The sequence below is a fragment of the Pseudorca crassidens genome, chromosome 6 (genome assembly GCF_039906515.1).
Source record: "Pseudorca crassidens isolate mPseCra1 chromosome 6, mPseCra1.hap1, whole genome shotgun sequence".
NCBI classification, from domain to species: domain Eukaryota; kingdom Metazoa; phylum Chordata; class Mammalia; order Artiodactyla; family Delphinidae; genus Pseudorca; species Pseudorca crassidens.
The window spans coordinates 86,174,018-86,200,779 of NC_090301.1; the positions used below are offsets into that span (position 1 = coordinate 86,174,018).

Below are 26,762 nucleotides of genomic sequence, written 5' to 3' on the forward strand. Positions count from 1 at the left end.
GAGACTACTTACTGGGTGGGGTATACAAGACTACAGAAGAATCAGACAAGAGACTTGACTTGATTCACCAAGAAACTGCAAACTTTTGAGGAAGGTAATTTGTAAGGTATAGCACTATAGCCATGGAACTTTAGAGTAGGATGAGATGGTCAGAGATCCCTTCGTTCAATAACCTCCAATATCAAGTTTGAGAGGACAAATTACTTGCTTGATGTGGTGGAGCTAATTTGAGCCAAACTAGGAGAATGTAATCACTTGTGAACCCAGTCTTTTCTTAGTAAACCATACTTGCCCTTTGTTATTCATGGTGCCATTCAATGTAGGTGACAAAAAGACCCACTGAAATTTTATCATATTATTTTGAAAAAAATAAACTGTAGACCCAGCCTTGATCTCCCAGCTCATCAGGACACAGAGCTAGGGAACATTTTCGGAGTTGTTCCAGATATGAGTTTCTGATCTTTTGTTTTTTTTTTTGCAAGGTGCTAATTGAACATTTAGGTTACTGAATGAATTTAAAAGCAAAGAAAAAAACTCGAACAATATGAAACTGGAAGTTCACTTACAATCTTTTGGAAAATATTAATTATTCTTAGTAAAGAATACTTTTTACCAAAATGATTATTTTTCATTTAACTCTGGCAATCCCTGAAGTATGATGTACTTTATAAGAGAGGTCCTTTCACTGCTGTGATTCATGGTTGTATCCCAGTTCCTTCCATCTGTAAAATGGGTATAACCCTGAGTTCTAGTGATCCAAAGTGATCAATTCTTAGACTACCCAGTTATGTACTTCAACAGTATTGATATGCAGGCAGAATGCTGTCATTTTCATTCCCCTGTATTAAAGGGCACAGATTTATTCAATACCTTCTTTATTCAATGATTGTGGAAAACAGACTACATCTGCTGGAGAGCAAACATTGTTTCTTCTCTCCAGATGTCTGCTTTTTCTCCCAGAAGTTGGAGAGCATTGGACAAGCAATAACAGATGAACACATGCATAACTACAAATGGGCAAGCTGATTGTTTTCAAAATTGGTATAAACATTTGCTCTTGGGTTGAGATCTAGCCCATAGCAAATCTTTACATTTGCGTTATAAACTCCCAACTAAAAAAAATGTTTATAATGGAAGTGCTGACAATGTGAAAATTCAGTTATGGTCAGGATAGCAGTTTTGTTTAAAAATGCCATTTTGTGCTTCCATATTTACTTCTTAACCAGTGACTGAGATGTCAATTTCTCCAAAGTTTTCTTTTCCAGTCCAAGGAAGAATTTGACAACTGTTTTGAAATGAACAAGAGATCTGAATTTCAGCCTCTTGCTTCTTCAACAAATACTGATTAGAGGATAGATCCACATGCTGGTTACTTAACTGGTTACATAGATGATGACGATGTTGATGGTGATGATGGTAATGATGAATGAGACAGAAGACAGTTAAGCTTGCTGCTGAAGTGAGGTTTTGCTTTTATACACGATTTGAAAAAGAAATGGCAGCAATTATTAGGAAATACTTTGCATTCTCTGACCTTGAGTATGCTAAAGCACAGTGAGTACATTGATTAGAGGTGATTAAGTAAGGTCAGAGAAATTCCTTGACTTGCCTATAAGTCACTTGGTGTAGAACTAAATGTGTGGTTTTCACTATGGGGTTGGTATTACAGTGAGTCCAGTGGGCTGAATCAGGTTTTCCTCATGCATCTCATGATATAAATACATATATGGCCCTCTTTTACATAGCTGAATTGTAAAGACTACCTTACTATTCACTCCCAGAATGGCAAACAAATTTAAAAAAAGAAAAGAAAACCAATAAAGACGTAGACATGTGCTAACAATGCGTCTTTATGAGCGAGGGGTTTTCTTTTGGAAACCTGTGGTTGGGTGGAAATCATAGGAAATAAGCCAGGGGTGGGAATCTCCGCCCTAACTTTTGGATATCAGGCAACTATTTTCATTTAAATATTTACAGCTATTATTTCTGATCATCTAGATTCTTACCTGGATTCTCACTTATTTGCAGGGGAATTGAAGTATTTTTATTATAAAAGGGGAGAAGGGAGGGGAAAACCCAAAATATCTCGAAGACTCAGTTGACACGAATAGGCAAGGACTCCCCATGTCCAACTTCAACATGTGGTTCTGAGTGTAATCCAGTCCTACTCTCTTAGGTTCAGACATGAAAAGGAGGACAAATGACTTATCCTAGACATAAAAACACCTCACACATTTCTCTTGAAAATGTTAGAGCCTCTTGAAGGCAGAAAAAATATGTTAAAGTCTGAGTTCCCTGTAGGCTGCTAATACTTAACACTTGCCCAATACTGTATTCAAACAATTAAGGCATACATGTAAAATTTTAACATTTGTATTCTCCTGCATTCAAGCACACAAATAATAGGATACTGTGCTCACCATAACTCTCAAGTTAATGCATGAAAGAGGGCTACTGCTCAAATCTAGGACCTGGGTAATGAGAAGCCATTCAAGCATTTGAAGAACATGTGGATTTTGCCTTTGTACTTTTGTTTTCAAGTCTCAAATCATGTAAATGTTCAACCTTACCCAAGGTTAAGAAGACTTGCATTGATCTTATTAGTATTTGTGGGGAACAATCTGGGTGGTGGTAGAGTAACAATCCTGAGTGGCTTGACGTTCCGAGTATTAATACTCAGCCCTCTCTGGCTGTTAGATTTCTGGAACTATTTTGAAAAGAGTGTTATACACCATCAGAACAAAATGAAGAGGGCATGTGTATGAAAACATGGAGTCCATTCTCATTTTCCATATTAATGAAAGAGTTAATTTACTTAGGACACTGAAATACTTTCACGTGAAAGGCATACCTTGAATAGAATGGTACAGCATAAACCTTAGATAGCTAGTTAATATTGCTAGTCATTTTGAATTTTTACTGTAATTTAACATTTCATAAAAATTATGTATATTTGTAAGTTGAGTTAAAAGAGCACTGATGGACAGAATAAAAGCAGAATTAAAGATAATTTTTTCCCAAATGAAATCTTTTTGGCTTGTCCTTTTACAATTATTGCTCGAAGGACTGGAATGTGTTCTTTGTTTATAACTCAATGATTCCCATAAAGGCAGCACTGTATTACCACATAAAATAACTATAATAATTTGCTGTAATTAAAGAAAAATGTGTTTGTGCAGAAAGCACCTAACAACCACAGTTTTGGTGAATTCTTTTCATAATCCTTTGATCAGCACTGTAATGTAAGCAGATTTAAAATATACTTTCTAGTAAGTGGCTTGCCTTTTTTTTTCTTAACTACTTGGTGATATCCTAATTAACCATGCTCAATTGATTGCTTTCAAAATAAGAACTAAGAGCTCTCATCTAGTCAAGTGGAAGCTAATTCAACTCTTTTACACTATGGCAATGATACATCTCACATTCACACTCATACCCACACCCACACACCCACCACATGTAGCATAGTAGACGTACTACATTCTGGGTCTCTTGGTTTGAGTCAGTGTAGCTTGACAATCACATTTCTATGGATTTTCGTGTGTTATTTTCTTTTAATGCTTATGAGAGTGAGTATAAATGTTAATTTTTCATTCACAGATTGAAATTGTTTTCAGAACTTTTTTTTATGTCATTTGACAAACTCTCACATCCAGGAAATATGCTGTTCACTTGGAAGAGAGCAAAAAAGTAAATGGGAGAAAATGAACTCCAATCAGGCAGAAGCAAACTCTGACCATTTCATGTCTTAACTTATCCCAGTTGCCTCTCTCTTTTTTCTTTTCAAGTCAGAATTAAACACATCTAATTTGGGTTGACAAAACACTTAATCATTTGACTATGAGATCATCGTAAGAAGCCAGAGCATCTATGTGCGTGATGTTATTTTGCAGTAGAATACAGAATTTTCAGATCCTCGTTACTGTGCATCCCATGAACATCTTCTCCAGCCACATGGATAAGCGGGGGTAGGTGATACAATACGTAACTACATGTCATGCACAGACCTGAAAAACTGGTTTCAGCCTATATAAATCTCACTCCAGGCATTACACAACAGGAGTTTAAAATGTTACATGTAAATCATCCAGACTTAAGCTTCTTAGGAAACACAAACCATTCTCCAAGGACATATGAGACCAGAACTTCAGAAGATGTTGCCTCACTGTGGACGGCAGAAAACAACGGTTCACAGACCACCCTGGTGTGCAGTAATCAACAATGTAGTGGCCCACTTTATAAAGGCGTCAGACAGTCTGTAAGCAAAAAGGCAGAGCCTCCAACTGAGACAGGCCCTGCTAATAAGTGGCTTCTAGTAAAAAGAAAAAAAAGAAGCCAGCTTTAACATATGCAACAGGTCTCATATCGCAACATATTTACTTCTTTTGTGTTCTATCTTCTTCCTTTTGGAGCATCGTCATCAAGGATGTCATCTTGAAACACCATAAGCAGTGGAAGAGAGACCCTTCATGTGCTCAAGGCCTTTCATTTCTTCACTGTGGGGCTGCCCTTGTAAATATCTCATCACATGCCTGTTTCACCTGCTGGACTGTGAATTCCATGAAAGTGGTAGCATGTTCTGTTCATCTTACTGTCTCTAACTTTCAATATATTGTGTCCATAATAAGTCATTCAGGGCTTCCCTGTGGCGCAGTGGTTGAGAGTCTGCCTGCCGATGCAGGGGACACAGGTTCGTGTCCCGGTCCGGGAAGATCCCATGTGACGCGTAGTGGCTGGGCCTGTGAGCCATGGCCGCTGAGCCTGCGCGTCCGGAGCCTGTGCTCCACAACGGGAGAGGCCACAACAGTGAGAGGCCCACGTACCGCAAAAAAGAAAAAAAAAAAAAAAAGTCATTCAATACGTACTTGGAGAAAAAGTTGTTCTATTCCAGTACTGCTCTTAGTGAACTGGGAGATTCTGGACAAACCACTTCATGGTTTTAGCTTCAGTTTCCTCATGCAACTTTAAACATTTGACAAAAACTTAGCAAAAGAGGTGATATATTTGAAAAACTTTAAAAAATATTTTTATAAAAAGCATGTGTTTGTAAGGTGCAGGTTTGGGCACTTCTTGCAATATACACTAAATTATCTGAATAATAGAATTATTATATGACCTACAATAGTTTAATTGAAGTTCTCTTATTCTGACAGACAGAAGTTCTGTGATCTTATGTTAAAAAACATTCACAAGAATGTTGTTAATTTCTGTAATGTATATAACACATTAAATGTTGAAAAATAACAAAGCAATTACTTCAGAAAGTATTGAATATATTTCTGTTTCCTTATAATTCTGACTTTATATCAGCAAAAGTACCTCAGTGAGTGCTCATACCTGCTGTGACAGAGAGACTAAACCACATTTTGTCAACAGGGGCAACCTGCACAAACTGGGCACACAAATAGAAAATAATAATGTTGAAGAAACTGTAATTAATTAATTCAAGCTTCAAGATAAGATCACTGGATCCTGCTGACCTTACATGTTAATCAGTTGATTGATTAATTGCCACAATCATAATAATTATATGGTACAAATATAAGTACACTTAATGATAGTGCAGACAGAGTTAAAAGTTCTTTTCAATCTGCATATCTTTTCTCTTTCTTGAACCAAAGGAGTTGGTTTCATTTACTTTAAGGATATCTTTTGGTTTGTAGAGCTTTTGTCAAAATTAGTCAAGGTTTAAATTTGCTTGTCCTGTTAACCATTTTTTGGTCATTTTTCAATGCTCTGTTTAAAAATTTAAAACAATCTCACCTCTGAAACAGTAATTTTACATTATACATATTCATCAAATCGTATTACTTTTTTCACATGTGGAAATCCCAATTTTAGGCTTTAATATTTTTTTGCTACACACACACACACACACACACACACGCATCAGTATATATGATGGTATCTTGGATTTTGCCAAACATTTCATTCTGAACAATCTCAACTTCTGATCAGCTATTAGGTGTTCGTTCCAACAGCTGTATTCAGTTGGGTTATCCTGGAATAATTTCTTGCAGCACAAAGTTACACTGAACTGTCTTGCTCTGAAGTGTATAAGAACAATGCCACGAAGAAAAATCAGTTCATAGATGAGTTGTGTTTGGTCCGGTCTTCTACTGCATGCAAAACAGTCATCATAGCTTCTCTATTTCTGTCAAATACAGTTCTGTTCTCTTGGTCATGCAGGTTTAAAATCTGACCATGACTGTCTATCCAAGTTGCCATTAAGTCTTTGCAAATTTTCTTTTTTGTTGTTCATCTTTCTTATCTATACTTTCTTCTTTTCCTTTTTTTTTTTTTTTTTTTTTACAAAACAGTCAAAGATTTTCAAGTTGGTGAGAAGCTTAGAACTCATCTAGCTACTAGATGCTTCTTAAACTTTTGCATGCAGATGAATAACCTGGGGAGCTGGTGAAAAAGGAATTCCTGGGCTCCTTTCCCAGAGATTGTCATTCAGAAAGTCTGGAATCAGGCCCCAGAATTTTTATATCTAACAGGATTCCAGGTGATTCTGATGCTACCAGTCTTCAGACCATGTTCTGAGTAGCACATATTCTATAAATTTTTGCAAGGTCACATATCTTCTGAGAACCTTGTCCCAGAAAATACACAGGTGAACATATACAGAAACCCGGCCAACGCTTTGGGCAGTGGATCATGAACCTCTTGCATATCTATGTATCTTAATTTCAGAATTTTGACATGGTATACTTTCATTACTTCAGAGAGAAAAAACTGAGTCCATGAGTGGTTAGGTTACTTGTCCAAGGTCATACTCGACTGGTAGCCAGGTACAATGCCAGGTGGATAACACAATAGGGTTTTATGTCTCCTGTCTCTCCTCTTAAATACATCTTGTCAATTACCACTAAATAATTTCTCTAAAAAATATTTTTTAGTTTTTCACTACTTTCCTCAAAAATGTTTAATGGGGTTTTCTCTGCTGTGGATCAAAATGAAAACCCTTCTGTAGTATTGAATTCTGTGCAATTAATTAGTTAATTTATTGACCAAATATTTACTGAGTAGCTTTTCTGTGGAAGGTATGGTGTTAGGTGGGAGGTTACAGGATCAAATACTACAGTTGCGGGCTGCAACCTTCATGGAATTTATAACACTGGCTTAACTGTATCTCCACTCCTTACCTTCTGTTGTTATCTCCACAATCTTTACTGCTTTTTATTCAGATTCTTCACTCTCCCCAGCATAACACATTCATCTCAGGGCTGGAGCCAGTACTCATGTTCTTTCCCTGACTGATTTTTCAAACTCCACATACACTGAATGACTCCACAGTGAAGTTATTGCAACCACTGTACTTTTCTCTCTCTCTTCTGTAGAGTGTTCATTGTCTTTATCCCTTGTTGTGCCGCTAGATCATACAGGGTCGCATATTCTTCTCTAGTTTAGAGAATTTACCTCTTACTTCTGCAGTATCCCACTCAAGGATTGCACACCTTGTTTTGGGGTAAGACGCTGTGATGCCAACAGACTATGTACAGAAGGAACATAGTCTGTACACGTTCTCCTTTTCGGCTTCATCAAGGAGAAAGGACAGAAATCAATGGTTCCCAAATCTGACTGCACATCAGAATCACCTGAGAATTTGCTCACTGTTTTTTAGTAAAAATTTCTCAACCTCATCTCAGGCACACTGAATCAAAACCTAGCAGAATGGGTCCAGGAATCTGTTTCTATGAAGGTGATTTGGGTCAAAACCACTTTTGGGATCCTCTAGAGTAACTGCTTCTGGGATCTCTCACAATACCGTCAACTCGCCCTCTTTTTATACTTTTTAGTTTTAGGTTTTTTTTTTTTTCATTATTACAGATGTACTTATTGAAGAAACTTGAAGAACATAAAAAAGCAAAAAAAAAAAAAAATGAAGGCTATATAGTCAATCAGAGACAACCCCTGTTAATATTTGAAATAAATACTTTGTCCTTTCTCTACTTATAAATAATTACATACATATTTTAAAATAGGTTAATACCTGTACACCCTTATGCTCTCTTTTAATATTTACTGGCATTTTACCTTGTGAGTAATGCTTTCTATAACATAATTTAACAAATGTATAATATTTCATTATATGAATGTGCCATAATTTAACTTTCCCCAAATCTGGACAAATATGTTACTTTTACATTGTTCACGATTATAAATAACATTTCTATGAGCAACTTTGTACACATACTTGTGCATATCTATAAAAATTTTCTAAGGTAAGTTTCTAGATAGGTAGTAGTCAATACATAGGTATGCAGATTTTTAAACCTTTTGGTGTATATGTAGTTAAAATGCTCTCAAGAATGTTGCAAGACTTCCAGTTCTAAGTAGCTAACAATTCTTGCCTCATCATGAACCTTAGCTGGCAATTCATCTGCAGCCAAGTGTTTATATGATCAGCAGTTCTTTACGGGTATCATCAACTTATACCTGTACAGCATACTCCACTACGTGGAAACTGCATCTTCTGTTAAGGTTATTAAATTTTTGGCTATCTTCCTTGCAGGTTGCCACCAATGTTAGAGAAAAGAGATCTCCAAAATAATTAATCTCCTGAAGTAAACTCTGATGAGATGTAACATTAAAGCTAAAAACCCGAGGCAGGAGAATGTTATTTTCTTGTGCGATACCTTATTCTGGCCATCTGTTTAACAAATATCTGGTTCCAAAGAGTGTCAATTAAAACTGATGACAAATCTTAATAACATCGACTTGTGAATATCAGCAAGACCAACTTTGTGCTATTCATGTAGTTATCTTACGGCAGTTGAGGTACCACCAGATTTTACATGGATACACAGGGTGGTTTTTGCTCTCTCTCTCTGCTTTTAACCTCTCAGAACAAGTAATCCAGAACATCCACTGTTAAGCAAGTTTGTAAAACACAGTACAGCTTAGCATTGGGAAATCCCAAATCCGGTGCCAAGAAGTTCATGAATATAGTAATGAACCCTCCCGTGTCAAAAGTGAGCACTGTTTAACAGAGCAAGTAGGAATGGCCCACGGGATGCTCTGCAGCTGGGGTTTTTCTATTGCAAGAGAGCAGAAACTTCATGATGGTAGTAGTTGTAACACCAGATCTTGGAAAGGCTATCTACTCAGTCTGCAAAGTAAACTAAAAGGAACGGCTGCTCACATTTGGTCCTGATGCCACCGACATAAGAAACTCAGCAACAGGAGCAGTAAAATAGGAATTTGGTGGCAGATGGAAAGGTCTGTGGGAAGTGTCCACCCAGTTTTGTTTGGCCCATATTCTGAAACAACTAGAATAAACACTTAGTGTCGTAATTTATACACATATCAGTACCAATAAATCAGAATCATGCAAACAGTCATGTTTATTATATTCTTGTTGCTTAATATTCATGACAGTAATTTATTTTTATAGTACAGTTTCACTGTTTTCTCCACCATTGCCCTGCATTTAAGACTGGCAAGTTGTATTAGCAGGAGTTCAGGTAACCCTTTGAATACTGCAAAAGTTCACTAGCCTTATCAAAATACTTTATTTGCTCATTTAACATCCCCTTTCTTCTCTCATAAATTTTTAAACCACCAAGATGAAGTCTTTGTAAATTATATAGTAATACCATTTTGACATACAGAAAATATGAAGACTAGAGTCAGCATATTCCTCTGAAGGTAGCTGTAAAACAGAGCTTTAAAGACAGATAAGAACATCTGGAGAGATGTAAGCAGTTAATTCTTAAATCTGCTCTCAGTAAAATGGGCTATATTAAGCACAGTTTCCTCCTCTCTTCTTACTCATCTAACTCACCACCAGTCCTTCCCACTCCCCCACCTCAGCAGTCCATTGCTGCTAATTACAATGGATTGTTAAAGGAGGAATTACATGAAACAACCAACACAAAGCATGTTATGTTTTTGCATTCACCTAGTAGCTGCAGCTACAAAGATACTAAAACATGGCTCCTACCCCAGAGATCCTTAGGTCAGATTAAGAGGTGGAAAACAATATTATACAGTTCTATACCTAGACATGAGACAGCTTAGACTCAGTTTCATACTTAAAAATTCAACAGAGATAATTTATGATTAATCATCAGAGAAAAGAGTCACAAACATATAGCCTGGAAAACCAATTTTATAAAAAATAATTCCCAGTTAACAGCACTCTCAAGATCGGTGTATTTTTCTGTGTGTTTGCTCTGTTTCAACAAAGATGTTAAATGTTTTTTAAAAAGTGGACGATCTGGGGCTTCCCTGGTGGCGCAGTGGTTGAGAGTCTTCCTGCCGATGCAGGGGACATGGGTTCGTGCCCGGTTAGGGAGGATCCCACATGCTGCGGAGCGGGCTCGCTGAGCCTATGCTCTGCAATGGGAGAGGCCACAACAGTGAGAGGCCAACGTACTGCAAAAAAAAAAAAAAAAAAAGTGGACGATCATTGCATGTGAGTGGACATAGTATCAGTATTTTAACTCTGGTTGGGCTTTTTCTGTTATGAGTATGATGGGTTGAAATAGTGAATCTATTTTATAGACTCCATGAAAATATATTCTAGGACATGACATGAGAGGCAAAGCAATGCTTTGTTGTAGTTCTACTTTTCAATTAAATAACACATATGATGAAAGTTGTAAGAAATTTTATGCTATTTCTTAATTCACTTGCTAGAAAATGTAATAAGGACATAGTGCCTTGTTTCTACACTTTAAGCATTTTCTTCTCCATCTGCTAGGAGTGTTTGAATTTCACTGGTGCTTAACTTTATTTTTAAAAGTTTTTCCAGTGACCTAGGCATGAGAATGAGTACCTGTAATGTTGCCTTGGATACAGAAAGCAATAAAAAATTTTGTTGAATTTGTTTTAAGTTGAATAGCCAGGACAGAAGCCTTTCTTAAGTAAACAATGAGGTTTTGAGACCATGTGTATGAACATAGCAATTTATTCATGTTCTACTTAGCTTCCTTTCATTATAATTCTTGACAACAGAGTCTTCATCTGAGCCACATCTAACTCTACTAATTATCTCATTTCTAAGTAGACTCTTGCTATCACTTTGTCCAAATTAGGCAAGACTGTTAGTTTCCTGGTTAAGAACAACAGCTTTGGAGTCTACCAGATAGGGGTTCAAATCTCAGTTCTGCAACTTTCCAGCTGGTAGCCTTAGGCATGCTATTTAATGTCCAAGAGCCTCAGTTTTCTAAATTGAAATAATGGGAATAATAATATCTATCACAAAGGAGTGTTTTAAATACTAATTTAAATGGCAAACTGTACATATTGTATTTGACTTTATCCAAGTGAAAATATGGTAAGTAAACCATAAATTGAAACTGTAATTATATGACCAGTTTAGTTTACAATATTTATAATTCAAATTAATTCTTAAAACTGTCCACATGTCTAAAGAATTACACTTTGTAAATTTTTAATGCCCCTCTCTACAATTCTTCTTAATGGCACAGTATTTGAAATTCTTCCCAAAATGTTATAAAATTGTTCTCCCTCGTTGCCCCATTGTTCCAAATGGCCTTCCAGTCTATGCTATACGGTCTTGACATGCACTCAAGGACCTGGATGTGGGTATGGAATACACATTGTTCAGATTTGCAAATGTCATAACGCTGAGAGGAAGAGTGAGTGATGAGACTGAAGGATTTATGGTTAAAAACTTGGATTTTGGTCCCAGTTCCAATTGTTACGTGACTCAGGTGAGATTAGTCTTGTGACTATGCAAAACTTAAAACTTAAAGCAAAACTCCACTGCCAGTGTTATTCTTTTGACAGCCTGGGATCATGAGGGAAAAAGCACAATGGGTTGCATGCATATTTCTGCACGTAGGTTAAAAAACACACAAAATTAATACGAGAGAGAAATGGGTAAAAGTGACACCTGGAACTTTAAATTCAATTTTAGACCCCCATAATATAATTAACTAATATTAATAAAGAGCTAATTAAATCGTGTGTGGCAGTAATAGAAAGATATTGCCAGAATAAGGGAAGAAACTTCATCCTACACTGGTTAAGTTGTACAACTAAAGTATTCATTCAAGTATGATTTCTGTTATTGCCTGAAAATTTTTGTTCCCCCAGTCCCCCAAATTCTTTTTTTTTTTTTGTGGTACGCGGGCTTCTCACTGTTGTGGCCTCTCCTGTTGTGGAGCACAGGCTCCAGACGTGCAGGCTCAGCAGCCATGGCTCACGGGCCTAGCCGCTCCGCGGCACGTGGTATCTTCCCGGACCGGGGCACGAACCCGTGTCCCCTGAATCGGCAGGCGGACTCTCAACCACTGCGCCACCAGGGAAGTCCTAATTTTTTTTTTGTGGTACCCCAAATTCTTATGTTGAAACCCTAACTTCCAACGTGATGGTATTTGAAGGTGGGGCCTTTGGGGGAGGTCATTAGATGCTGGTGAGGTCATGAGGGTGGGGCCTCATGATGGGATTAGCATCCTTCTAAGAAGAGGAAGAGACCAAACTTGCTCTCTCTCCACCACACAAGGATACAGTGAGAAGGTGGCCATCTGCAAACCAGGGAGTGAGCTTTACTGGAACCCAACCATGCTGGCCCACTGATCTCAGACTTCCAGCATTCAGAACTGTGAGAAATACATTTCTGTTGTTTAAGTCACCCAGTCAATGGCATTTTGTTATGGCAGCCCAAGCTGACTAAGATAATTTCCAAACTTTAGAGGGGCACACTTGGAAGAGTGTGATATTAATTCTTGAGAATGATTGAAAGAACAGAGAAAGAAAGGAGAATACTACACAGAGGTTGGAGCTTATGTTTTAGGTCTTTTCAAATATTAAGGAACTGTTAGAGAAAGATGGTGTTTGGATTCTGACATTGACCAATGTGATTCTTCTAGTTATGTTCTAGTTGGTCTGTCTTTCCCCTTTGTGGAGAACTCTGGGTCTTCTGCTTGGCTAAGACATATTCATTTAGGGGTCCAGCTCTCAGAAGCCCTGAGCATTACAGATCCTAGCATCATAGACAGGGGTTTCAGAGGTCTTTCTGTGTCTAATATTGCTCAGGATGATTTTTTCCTAAAACATTTTTATAACAAAGCACAAAGGAGTAGAAATTTCAAAAAAATATTTCAATGATGTAATAGTTCCTTCTTAGGTGCCAATTAGATATTCAGAGAATATCACAAAAGGTGTCAAAGAACAATCTTACCATGGTGCTTAGAGTGCTTAGAGTTAGGGACCTGGAGGAGAAGCTCAAAAGATCATTGATTTCATGTATTGGAAGGACAGTATCAGCCTGCAAACTAGCATGACAGATGACAATATTGGGTCTACCCATCCGTTACTTGGCAGACGAATGGACTTGAGATCTGAAAGAGTCAACCTTTCACCTACTGGACGCTCCAAGTGAAAAGTAAAAGAGAAAGGGGCCAAGAGCTGATTGGTTAGACAGTAATCATGGACTCAGGGCCTTAGACATTTACCCTTTTAGAGTTTCAATTTTCTGAAAAGTGAAGATGTTGCATGAAATAAAAGGGACTGCACATTTAAATAGAAAACTATAAATAAGTCAATGAAAGGAGGAAACTCATAATTATCCAGTGCAACTTTTTTCTATCGTGCATGGATTTTTTAAAAAATATGTGTTTGCTTTTGTTTTTTCAAGCACATTACTTTAACTTACAAAACCAGCACTGCTACTTGCTTTCTATAAAAGGGTATCCATTTTCCATGTTTCTGTTTCCCAAAGTGTAGGTAGAAAATGTGTGAGTCGATCCTTAGGGAAAGGCTCCAATCTCCAAACCACATGGCAATTCTCAGCAAGTATATTGTGCTGTTCCAACATGAGCAGAATTCCCCCAGGAGATGTATAGTACTCTGGCAGACATCACTTCTAAAGTTTAACTCTCCAAAACAATAAAGAGTGAGCCAATGAAGACATGCTGCATTTCAAGGCGCCCGTGATAGCCCTAGAAGCTATTAGAAGAAAACTCTGTTATCAACTGAGAGGTGGAGAATTAGAGTAAGGACAGGTGCCTGAGCCGATGAGAGCATGTGCCTGCCTGTAAGCAGGCAAGAGGAAACAGGGTAAGGGATCAGTTCTCACCCCATATCAAGGTTCAAAAATAGCTCAGGGAGACTAATAGGAAAGTTCTCTTGAGATAATTGTAAAAGTTTTTTCTTTTTGGCCGTACCGCGTGGCTTGTGGGATCTTATTTCCCCGACCAGGGATTGAACTGGGCTCTCGGCAGTGAAATCGTGGAGTCCTAGCCACTGGACCGCCAGGGAATCCTCCAAAATAAGTCTACCTTTTAAAGCTAGAATGTCACGAGTTGTGAGAGCTGCAAAGAAAAAAAATGAAACATTTCCGCTTTGGAGAATGTGTGTGAGTGTGTGTCCCTGTGTCTATGTGTGTGCATGAGGAGGAATGACTTCTTGTAGAATACGGTTTAGTTGACAACTCTTTGAATGTTTTTTTCTGTGAGAAAGATCTACAGTGTTACGAATATGTGCACAGCCTGGTGTCTAGCCTCCCCCTTCCACACCCTAAACTCCTCTCCTGCCAATGAGCCTATAACCTTCACAAGAGAAAACACAGGAACACCATCAGCAAGGAAGCTAATTTCCCAATTGGGAGAAGGCATTACTTTGAAGTTGTCTTTTCTGGTGTCACTATCAATGTCACGTTTACTAATATCCATTAGAAGTAAGGCAGCGTCAGGTTGGAGAAGATGGTTAGCCTCTGAGTTATGATTAAGATGTATGTTCTATAATGAAGTAACAGGCTTTGGAATAATCAGGTGGAGTTGGGCTGGGAACTGCTGACAGAACAAAGGAGAGATGTCATGAGATAAAGAAAAGTGGGATTTGCTGGATCTCAAAGCAAGAGAATATCCTGGATTATTATCTTAAACGTATTTGGTGCTGTCTGGAATTCTGGAAACAAATATTAAAGCAGAATAAAGATGATCATATGTGTCACTTGAGACACGTTATCGGAGGAGTGGAAAGATTGTGGGAATGGACAGGAAGGTCATTTGAGAGCGTGGCCCGAAGGATAGGCTGATTGTACACTGATTTGATATTACTAGCTGATGTTCACTGAATGTCACGTGCCAGAAACCCGTAAATAAGTGCCTTGTCATAATTAGCATTTCATTAAACTCCCTACAGCCCCCATGGGGAAGATACGACTTTTACATCCTTTTTCTAGTTGTAGAAATTGAGGTGAAGAGAGGTTGAGGACTTGCTCAAGGTCTTAAAGGTAGTAAATAGTGGACTCAGGATTTGAATGGGGGTGGTGGTGTGCCCCACAGGTAGAAATGTTAGCTTCTCTGATGAGGTAGGCCTCACTGAAAAGTGAACATGTGAGTGGCAACATGGGGACATGCCTGTAGCAGAGGGGTTGAGCAGACAAAGACCCTCCATATACCTGGGGTATTCAAGGAAAGGCCAGGAGATCAGCGGGCTTGAAGGACATGGTCCAGGCAAGAGAACTTTCAGGTAACCAGACACGAAGGGCTTTGAAGACCTCACAAAGAATTTGGCTTTTCCTCAAAAGGAAACGGCAAGCCAGTTGCATCATTAGCTTATCTTTATAATTAGAACCACGCTGGACTGGGTGAGAGAAAAGAAACCTACTGGGGAAGTAGGAGAGGTCATTCTCCCAGAAATGTGGCCAGAATCAGAGTTGGGAGTGGGTCGGCAGAAAACTTTTTGGAACGTCTCTCTGTGGTGATCACAAAGCAGTACTGGTGTTAACCTGAGAATGTGAAATGAGACTGGCATCTCAAAGGCCACAAACCCTCATTTTTCATTAGGATCTATTGATGCTGTGACCCTGATAACAGCCCATGAAAACCAGTGATCTAAATCTACATTAGAGGACAGGGTCGCGATAACTGTTTTCCACTGAGGTACTGAGGAGAAATTCTGCATTTTGCTATATATTTTTTAAAAGCACCTCTCTTCAGTGGGAGCAGGGATGCTCAGGAAGGCTGACTGGCTCATCGCTCAGCTTGAAGTTTATTGCTTTGAAAACTGACCTCATAAGGCTATGGAAGAAAGAAGTGCAAGAAAGTTTTAAGGAAAAGCAAAAAGACAAGCACCACGTTTTCTAATGGAGCTGATGTGTTACCACTCAATTAATTTCAGCGTCGAGGTCCAATTTTAGTTCTGAATCACCTTCTAGTTTTACTTATAAAGGACTTTTCATTAAGCCAAATTAAGTAGATGGAGGTCCAGTTGTTTATTATCTAGCACTAAACCATTCCTACAAAAAGACACCTGTGCAAGCCATTTGGCTCTAGTCAACTATTTTTTTTTACAATTTAATTATGAATATAATTAGAATGAGTTAAGAGACAAGCTAGGCATCAGCCATAAAATTTCTAGTTTGCTAAAACACACACACACACACACACACACACACACACACACACACACACACAAACACACTGATTAAAAAGCAACCACAACAAAAACCCCGCCAAGTCTGTGAGCTTGAAGTGGAAACTGTAGTTAAAGGGGAGTATTTGTAAAATCTACCTTTATTTTAATTTCAAATTTCCTTGAAATGGTGCTGTAGAGAATATTTTTGTACTACATTATTTTTATAGCTCTGCTTTCTCTGTGGTGACCTTTAAACCCTGTTTTTTCCTTTCTCTGGTCTTAAGGTAATTTGTCACTATCATGCTTTCATGTTTAGCAACTATTCGTAGTCAAGTGCCTTGCAAGCTCTGTTTCTTTTCTCCCAGAGTGTCATCATGGAGTTGATGATGCATCAGAAATAGTTTGACCAAAGGGCAAGATAAAGTCAAGAGTAAAGAAAATATTTGCAAATATACTTGACTAGTTTATTTTCCCAATTACTTATTGAAAGTATAGTTTAAAGGTAAAATGGCATGATGGCCATAGAAAAAAACCATTAAGACATGCAATAGATACTTTCTGACATAGGGCAACGTCTTTAATTTAGATTTTTTTTTTCTGCGGTATGTGGGCCTCTCACTGTTGTGGCCTCTCCCGTTGCGGAGCACAGGCTCCAGACGCGCAGGCTCAGTGGCCATGGCTCACGGGCCCAGCTGCTCCGCGGCATGTGGGATTTTCCCGGACCGGGGCACGAACCCGTGTCCCCTGCATCGGCAGGCGGACTCTCAACCACTACACCACCAGGGAAGCCCTAGATCATTTTTATACGAGGATGGTGTGACTGACAGATGTATAGTAGGATGAGTTATATTTAAGGACTAGGCATGGGGTATGCTCTACCTTCGGTGCCTTGATTTTAAAGATGCTTAGTCAACCTTATGGATACCATTTCTCACAATTTGTTTTACTGCTTAACTGATCAGTGTGTAGCAAAACTAGGCATAAATATTGTCTTCAAGTGAGTGTGTGACTACAACCTTTAAATTGAAGACTTGTATGAAGCATCTTTACTGTCTCAGTTTGTTGCTGGCTTGCCTAATCTCCAAGTGTTATATACATAAATACATATATATATATATGTATATGCACATATATTAAATAAACACGATATATAACAATATGATGCATAATAAACATGATATATAATAAACATTATATATATAATATTATTTAAGAGTAACTGAAAACAAGGATAAGGGGACTGCTATTGGACCCATAAGGTTGTTTTGATCTTGAAGTTAGCATTGATTGCATTCCCATGATGGGGTCCTGCTCAGGGGTGGAAGGAAAAGTAATTATTTTTATACACAAAAGGCAACTTTGGAAATTTAGAATACAACAAATCAACAAACCCTAAATCATGCTCTAGCAAGAGCAGCACAGAGCTGAGGTGAAGGTGACCAAGGTGAAATTATCAGACAGTCCTTGAATAAATGAGCTTTGGCCCAGGCCTGACACAAATCTCTAAGCTTATACCGCACAAATAATAGATAAAACATCTTGTAAGGAAATTCACAAGGTCATTTCTCTTTATTTTCCGCTCATCTACTAATCAACCTATGGTTTCACTGTTATCTCAACTCTGATGATTCTTTAGATTTGAGACAGGAAGATGAAAATTGATGGATGAAGCACATCTGTGACATGGGTGTAGAGAAGGTGTAGGCAAAAAAAAAAAAAGGCTCCATAAAGATGTCCATACTTTACTTCCTAGAGCCTGTGAATATGTTACTTTACATGGCAGAAGAGATTTTGTAGATATGATTAAATTAAGGACCTTGAGATGGGGAAGTATCCTGGATGATCCAGGGGGTGCCCAATGTAATCACAAAGGTCCTCAAAACTGGAAAATGGACTGAGGAGAAAGTCAGAGGGAGACTGACTACAGAAGAGGTCAGAGTGATGTGATGTCATGTGACTGCTGCCTGTGAAGGAGGTGGAAGGGGACCACTGGCTAAGGCATGCAGGCAACCTCTAGAAGCTAGAAAAAGCAAGGAAGTGGATTCTCCTGCAGAGCCTCCAGAATATCGTCCTTCCGGCACTCTGATTTTAGCTCAGTGAGACTAAGCTTCAGACTTCTGTCCTATAGAAATATGTGGTAATAAATCACTGTTATTTTAGGCCACTGAGTTCAAGGTAATTTGTTACGGCAGCAATAGGAAACGAATACACATGTCCTATAGGAAACAGTGCCTCTAATTCAGAAAACACAAAGAAATCTGAACACCCTGAAGCAGCCCTGGAAGCACCACTCCAATATGAATTAGAATGGCAGAAGTCTCTAGAAAGAAGCCATCCTGGTAAATCGGGACTCTGCGCAATAGTGTCAGAAATGAGTAAGGACATTATAAAAGAAAAAAAGCGAAGAAAAAGAAAAGCAATTACAGACGCCAGGAAAAAAATAAATTAAAAATCTGCACAAGAAAAGCACGATCCAACTATAAAGGGAACCAAATGTGGCCAAGAGTTTAAGCAATTTTTGGAGTGTAATAAAATAGATTCTATTGGACCTGGTGAGGAATACTCTTTGACAAGTGTAGGGATTGTGACAGTGAATTCTAAAGAAGGAATCTTTGTGAAACCTCTTGGACAGGTAATGAACAAGACTTACAAACTCATAATGATGCAAATATCAACGCTGTTTATTAGTTTTCTAATTGGTCAAACTATTAAAATTTAAAGGAGTTAATAACCAGAGATTGTGAAAGAAAGGAAGAGAGGTAAAGGAAAGAGTAGAAAGGAAAATATATTTACCTTACAAAGGAAAGTTAGGAGTTACTGTAGAATGCTCAATGAAACAAGAAACAGAGGTTCATGTGTATTATTCAACATCTACATATAATAATATGACTATCAAATGCTGGAGGAAGTGAAGTAGAATAAGTTAATATTTCATATTAGGTATTATCTATAGTAGATAAGTCAAGAAGTAGAGATATTATCCAGAGTTATGAAAGTAACGACTACAAGAGATGAAAACTGAAATAGTTGAAGGAGGTTTCCTCTCATGAATAGGCCTGGGGATGTGAAGTGATAGGGCCCAATCCATCACTTTCCATCATAAACTCCTCTGTAGAATCTGGTTTGGTGCATGTTGTAATTTGATAAAAGTGAATAACTGTATAAAGGAACATTAATAACACTTCAGCTTGAAACAGGTACTCATATGAAATAGGAAAGTAACATTGTATATATCTAAATGAATTTCAAAAGGGGATAGGTGAAAAATTGGTTACAAAAATAATACAGTGGAGGGTTAAAATGTACTCAAAGAGGGCAATATTTAAAGCACTGATGCTTTTAATATCTAATAGTAAATACTGAAACATAGCTCACTCTTGGAAAGTTTTAACTTATTTCTAACCTAGAACTCCAATACTAAAATTTCTGATCATTTCATTCTAACCTTGGTTAAAAAAAAAGACAGAAATGACACGATCTTATATAGAATGATATGGGATATATAGGTTTTATATAGGATGATGTAACAGACAGATATCTGGCAACAGCTAGTTTAGTTGTTAGTTATTCTTCCAGCAAGATTTCTTTTAGATGAACAGTCCCAGAAATGCAATGTAGGATGATGGAAAGTATTTATGTTTTAGAGTCTGCAGCTTAATGCTAAACCTAATCTTCTGAGCCATATGAACTTGGGAAATATTTTGTGACTTACTTTTTTCCTCTGAAAAATGAATTTCTTTCAAATCATTTATTGAGCACCTAATATAAAGGAAATGTTATGTTGTATTATTCTCATAGTAACTTTATGAGCTAGAAATTACTTTCCACATGATTTTTCCATTTCTTCTGTGTCTCCTGTGTTATTTTCAGAAATAAATTAGATAATTATAAAAAGTGTCAACAAGTTTTCCTCCTCTCTTTCCCTTTCCCAGGAATTTTGGAAAAATGCAGATAGTAAAATAGAAAAGACACTGTTTGTTGTCTCTTTTCTTTGGATCCGTAGCGGTACCAGAACAAAAGAGATGGGAATAGAGGAAAAACTTCGTACATTTCATAGGATTTAGATGTACTGGCAATGTCCAGACCCCCTGCAGGCTTTTAGCCACAAGATTGCATCACCTATCATAAAACTCTAAAGTCATGCTTTTGTACTGAGTTCACATTTACAGTATTAATAATGCCTTCAACACAAGTCATTTCCAGGGAATTAAGTCCTTGCAGTCAGTGGGTTAAATCCCCATGAAATAACCTGCAGGTGACCCAGTTGCATTGACCTCAAGTATAGAATTTCAGATCAATAGCTGCAGTACTTGGATTCTGAAATATGAAACAATCGCTAGTGTTTTTGTTACCCCAATGGGTGTTATCAGACAGGAAATCACTATGGCAATTGTTGGTTCTTATCATATTAATGCTTGTTTTTGGTCCAAAAAGAAACTACTTAAAAAAGTAAATGCCTTCTGTTCACTCTTCTTGGAATATGTAATGATGACTTTCAAACATATAATAAAAATTAACAGTATTTCAAATAGCACAAATGATCATTAATTGCTTGTACACGAAAAAACATTTCTTCTTCAGAAGCAAAGCATTCCAGTTGGATGTAAAATTCCTTTTGGTCTATTCACCTTTTCACTCTGTCATGAAAGGGTAACAGAAGATCTCTCAATTTGGGGCCAAATAGAAATCTTAAGCCTTCACAAACTGGGCTTGGGGGTAGTGAGACAGTAAAGGAAAATAACGTTATAGCTACATGAACCATGACAGTGACTGGCATGGAGTTTTGCTAGTGGCTAACCAGAGACCAGACATCACTTCAAGCATTTACACCAACAGAGGGAATGATTTTGATGCAGGGAACTGGTTACCCATGTGATGAAGAAGCTGAGAGCCAAATAAGGAAGCCTGAAGTCACCAAGAAACCAGCCACTGCAGGAAGCCACTACCAGGCTGGAGGGACAAAGGGAGGAGGGTCCACATCACCAGATGGAAGATGGAACCAGAATGGGCTGAAGACATGGAGGACATCATGGATCCTCAGGTAGAGAAGCTATCTGAGGCAGATGGGTGGGCAAGGGGTAGGGGGTGGAGGATAAACTAAAAAAACTGGTTGGTCTTTTCCTTCCCCCTCCCCTCTGCCATCTATCACCAGAGACTTCCACTGACTGTAGCAGCAGGAAGCCAGCCCTCAAGAGCACCTCTGCGATACAGCTGGCTAGGGTCAACCTTCCACAGGTACAGAGCAAAGAAGTGATGGATGAAGATGGTCAAAGAAGCCTAGAGCCAGCCTATATGGACATCTCCCCTGCAGACAGACCTCACCTGGCTGGTTCCTTTTCAAAAAGAGCGAAGAATTCATGGGCAGGTCTGTTGAGCTTCTCATGGTATAGATTTTACAAGAGGCAGCGAGAGTTATGATAAAGCCCAGCACTTCTCTGGGACTGGATATGGATGTCCTTATATTTTGGAAAAACTTTTTTACTCAGTTAGTGCACCGTGGAGTAAAAGTGCCTCCTCTGGTGTGGTTTTGCCATTTCCAAAGAACTATGTGGCCATTCTGCCATTGCTTAAGGATATTTAAACATGAACTACAACCTCAAGCTGAGTTGAGAATTCAAGAACTAATGTCAAGGTTATGTCAAAAATGCATGGATTAGCAAACATATGTCCCTTTCCAACATCATATTTCTCAGCCATATCAGCCTCTTGGTTAGTCCCTCCATTTGACATATTAAAAATACTACGTACTACATGAGTTAGGTAAGGCAAGCCTGCTGAGGGTGATTCTCCTTGCCTTGAGCAATGAAGGAAAAACTCCCGTCTCTTTGCTTCTAGATTACTTTCTCAAACAAAGCTCATCTGGAGAAACACTGTTAGCATTTGTTCAGTATCTTACATCTCTAAAGGACTTTCTAAAGCACTCTCTCATTCATTTTCTCCATAGCCTATTTGATAGGTGTTGGAAAAAATCCTCTCAATAGCCATCAGTCACAACAGCATGCTGCCTACCTCAATTCTGCTTTGTTAAGTTCTAACCATGCCAATAATTCTGAAATTCTGTCCAGTTTGGAGTCAAGTCTAGGATAGACCAGAGATGGTCCTCCTCTTTATGGAAATTCAAAGGACACAACCTCTCATGGGTTTGAGGGCCTGCTTCCCACATCTCTTAGACTAAGGGAATGGCTTGCCTAATATCTTCAGAATCAGGTTAACTAAAGGAAGCTTAAACGATGGGTATCCTACATCATAGCCCTCAAATCAGCACATGCACAAGTATATTTCCAAATAAGACAATTCTCACTTAAAAGTATGGCGACCACGATGTGAAATTTGTATGAATTCTCTAAATATACATAATCAGAAATATGTACCCAAATGCAAAAGCCCCCAGTGTCTTACCAGAACACTGTCTTCGCATTATGAGTGATCTTCCGTGCTTGAGCGTTCCAAGATGGAATATCAGAATAAACTGTTAGGGAAATTCATGCTTGTTTATTTTTTCTTTATTCCTCCTTTTAAAAAGAAGTGACGAGAGCCTGGGAACTATAAAATACTGTTCTTCTTGAGAAGCAGAGGGCTCATGAAATAAAAACTCTGACAGGGGATATGAGCTCCAGCCTCACTTCAAAACCCATATTTAAAGCACTGCTACTCTATTCAACAACAACAACATCTGAAATTGTGAGCAGGCAGCAAGAGAAAGACCTTGGGAGAATAAGCTCTGCTTTATTCCTCTTGATATCATTTTGCCAGAGCTTTAAACAAGCGTGAAGACTTTTGTGAAATGAAAAACAGAATAAAAGGGCATATTGAGGGGCTGTTTCCAACAGGCTCCCCATATCCCACTCCCCCTAATGGGAACACTGTACACACAGACATCCAAGATCAGACCTCCTAAGTAGAGCACTTTTTTTTCTTGGAGATTATTCTCATTTGGACTTTAATTAAGCTCCTGCCAGGCTTGCAAGCTTTTTAATTTTACCTTTCTTTCTTCTTTCTTTTTCCTCCTTGAATCAGCCTGCTTGCCAGGAAACTTTTTCCAAGCTGTCACAATCATAGTAAGTACACCCTAAGATGTTAAATTTAGAGATGTACTAATCGTTGCTGCTCCGAGAATCAATAGCGGAAGTGTCCTTGCATTTGGAAAGATTTTCATTCATTCATTCATTCGTTTTTACATGTGTGTGCGCACGCGCGTGTGCGTGTGTTATGAATGAGAAAATAATAGAAAGGAAGTTTCAGGGAGTATACAACGACTGTTGGCTAGTAAGTGATACAACTCAACCTCCCATAAGGCCACCAGCTTAACAGAAGAAACTTTCCATTACTTAATTTAATATTCACACTGTTTGTAAGCAAATTGTAGCCAACTCTTTACTAGTGTTGGTGGGTGTAGGGTGAGCAAGCCTTGAGAAGGTGATGCCTCAGCTGATGATTTAACACCTCTTTAATGAAATGTAATAGTTAATTCACTCCTGTTCTTTTTCAAAATCTCCTTGAACTCAGTTAAACTCACTGTGATTCTGAAAGTATAAAGGTAGGGGCTAGGGAGGCGGAAGGTGGCCCCTGTAAAGCAGATTGCATGAGAAGCCATTTTCATTTGAGAAGGCTTAGTTGAAAACTGGTCACCCTAAACAGGATGCCTTCTTCTTTTTTTCTTAATTTTTCAAAACACTTAGATAATATTGCAGAAATAAGAATAAGCCATCAAAAACACCAAAACTAAAATGAAAGCTGTGGAGCATTGGGGATATTATCATCACCATGATTGCTATTATCACCATTCTTATTATTTACTTAATAGTAATTCCACACTGCCAGGTTATTGCACCAACCGCTCCTGTCTGTAAGGTACTTACTGATCGCCTCCACAAACCGCTCAAAGAAGCTGTAAGGGAAGAGCGGCTCAGGCAGCTCCCGGAAAAACATCTTCAGTGCTCCAGTGACAACGTGGATGTCCTCCCACTGGCTGTCGTCCAAATTCAGCTTCTCTTCTGGGAAAACACGAGGAGAAATGGAACAACTGGTTTTAATGAAACAATTACAAGACACTAATTATTATGTTAATGTTTGCCTACTATCATCAGCAACCGATAACAGCCTTCTGCACCTAGAGGTTTGGTGCTGTGCATGGTTTTTTTTTTTTTTCCTTTTTTCCGTAGGACGGGAACATTTTCAATGGAATACCATCTGTAGGAGTGCAGCTAACAAAAAACAAGAGACACAAAGAGACAGTGCCATTGACACAGTATGTCAGATACATTTATTCCCATAATGCATCAGTATGAAAATTAGCATCACAGCTCAACATGATTCAAAGCTATTTGGTTTTGAGGCCGAGGGGCTAAGAGTTGCCAATGATGGCCGGCTCAAGGGACCGGCCTAAAGGCCTTGCTGAGCCAACAGGAGACATATGCTAAACATGGCAATAGAAAATGAGTTATTGCTTTACATGTGTTAGTCTTGCTATGTACAAGGGAATAATGGGTAACACTTTTTTCCTTTTTTCACTGAATATAAAGTCAGCAAGGAATAGAATAGTGAGTGAGAAAGGATATTAATTCCTTCTTACTGCTTCAAAAATATCTTTTTTTAGTTTTCATCTCAGCAAGGAAAATGTGCCCAGCAACAATATTAGACAGACCCCTGTTGGCCTACGTAGGCTATGCAAAGCTGTCAAAAATGATAACACACTAAAGACAACCCACAAGTGCTTACCAACTCCTCTTAGAAATAACGGAAATGTTTGCTTGGGAAGCTTGAGTGAGTTGAGACATTTAAATATTAAAGAAAATAAAGGCCACAATAAAGTTCTTAGAAGAAATAAAGAGACGCTGGGCAATTATTTCCTTCCTTTTCGTCTTCAGTATGAAAGTCTGGAATCATTCTCACCCAAAAAGTGGATGTAATAGGGTCTGAAAGTGACATCTTTGCATACAACTAAAAGGAAGCAGGCATAAAAACATTGCTGCTGATCCACAGCGTTTGTCTTTCTGAACGTACAACACAGAAGAGATTTTGGATTCTGGGCTTAATGAAAACTAAAGCTAATCATTCTGGACAACCTGGGGGTTAATGGGAAAGCAGAGTATCCTGGCAAGAACTTAATAGGTATTTGGTCAACTAGAATTGTGTTTCCTTACCGACGTCCGAAGCTCACATTCAGATGCTTGCTTGTGTCAGTTTTATGAATGCAGAGGAGAATTGACACCAAAAATGTAAGAAAAGCTGAGAATTGTCACTATAGGGGATCTCTGCATGGGCAGTTCTGCTAATAGTCTTCATGTCCTTTTAAAAATATTAGCCGAAATCTTTATCAGATTTTTTTTTCTAAATGGACTATTACTCCCAGGGCTAGTAAGTTATGTTCCTGCTCAATTGGCTGTTTGCAAAGAGAGGCAATGAAGGTGAATCTGTTTATTTCAGACGGGCTATTTTCTTCTCCCCTTTCAGCCTTCATTCCTACCTCGGTCATAACACAATAATTTGATCCACAACAAAATCAGCAGAGGAGACCTTCTTTCTGCCCTGCAATCATTTTTGATTGATTGTATTTCAACAATTAGTCTTTTATTTGGCTACACACTATTGAAATAGGACGACAGCATCTTAGCAGGCCAGCTTTAAACAGTCAACTGTTAACAATAGCATCAAAAAGGGAGACCTGATGGGGTTTACTGTCACTTTAAAGAACGGGTTTTTCACGTTGTTGAAATCTGTCAGATATTTTGAAATGTCCCTCTCACTATGGTGCCACACCCCCTGCGTGCCCTTATAATAAAATTGGTTTTACTCCTGATTAAATCATTTTCTCCCTACCCACTACCATACTTCTCATAATGGACCTGTGCGTTCTACAGCTGGTGTTCTTCCCATGGTACCAATTCTTACTTTATCTTTTAAGCACTTTGCTGCTAAGATCTCATGCAGAGTGCTTATGTTTTGTTAAGAGCTTCATTCTTAGAGAAATAGCTTAACACATGTTCTAAAAATGTTGTACAACTTATTGCTTAAAGCACATTTAGAAAATGTATAAGTACGGTTGCTTTGGCACCGAACTTTAAGTGGAAACCTAAATAAACACATACACACACACAACACACACACATGTTCACACACACAACTATCTCTACCAAAAATTTATCACAAAAGTCCAATACAAATTGTCGTTTTGGTGCATAGGTTTAAGATCGCCAAATGAAAGTGTTCAGCAGGTAAAAAAAGAGAATGATTTTATCTTGAGCAAGAAAACACTAAGAACAAATAATTGCTTAACCAAAGGCAGATGCCAGTAAACATCAGTTAATTCAATTGACTGTGAAAATGAAATATTTTAATATACATAAAAGATAATTTACCAGTCAATAAATACCATTTGATTATATCCACTCAAAATACCATATAGCATATCAACTTGTGTT

The 26,762-nt window shown here is 38.2% G+C and overlaps 1 protein-coding gene across 1 annotated transcript in view; it reads right to left on the bottom strand.

Moving 5' to 3' along the window:
• ARHGAP15 (Rho GTPase activating protein 15) overlaps window positions 1-26,762 on the bottom strand; it is a 624,143-nt gene that overhangs the window by 103,932 nt on the left and 493,449 nt on the right. Inside the window, exon 12 of the mRNA XM_067739897.1 lies at window positions 24,201-24,335. Coding sequence (XP_067595998.1) covers window positions 24,201-24,335 — 135 coding nt within the window. The remainder of the gene's footprint in view (window positions 1-24,200; window positions 24,336-26,762) is intronic.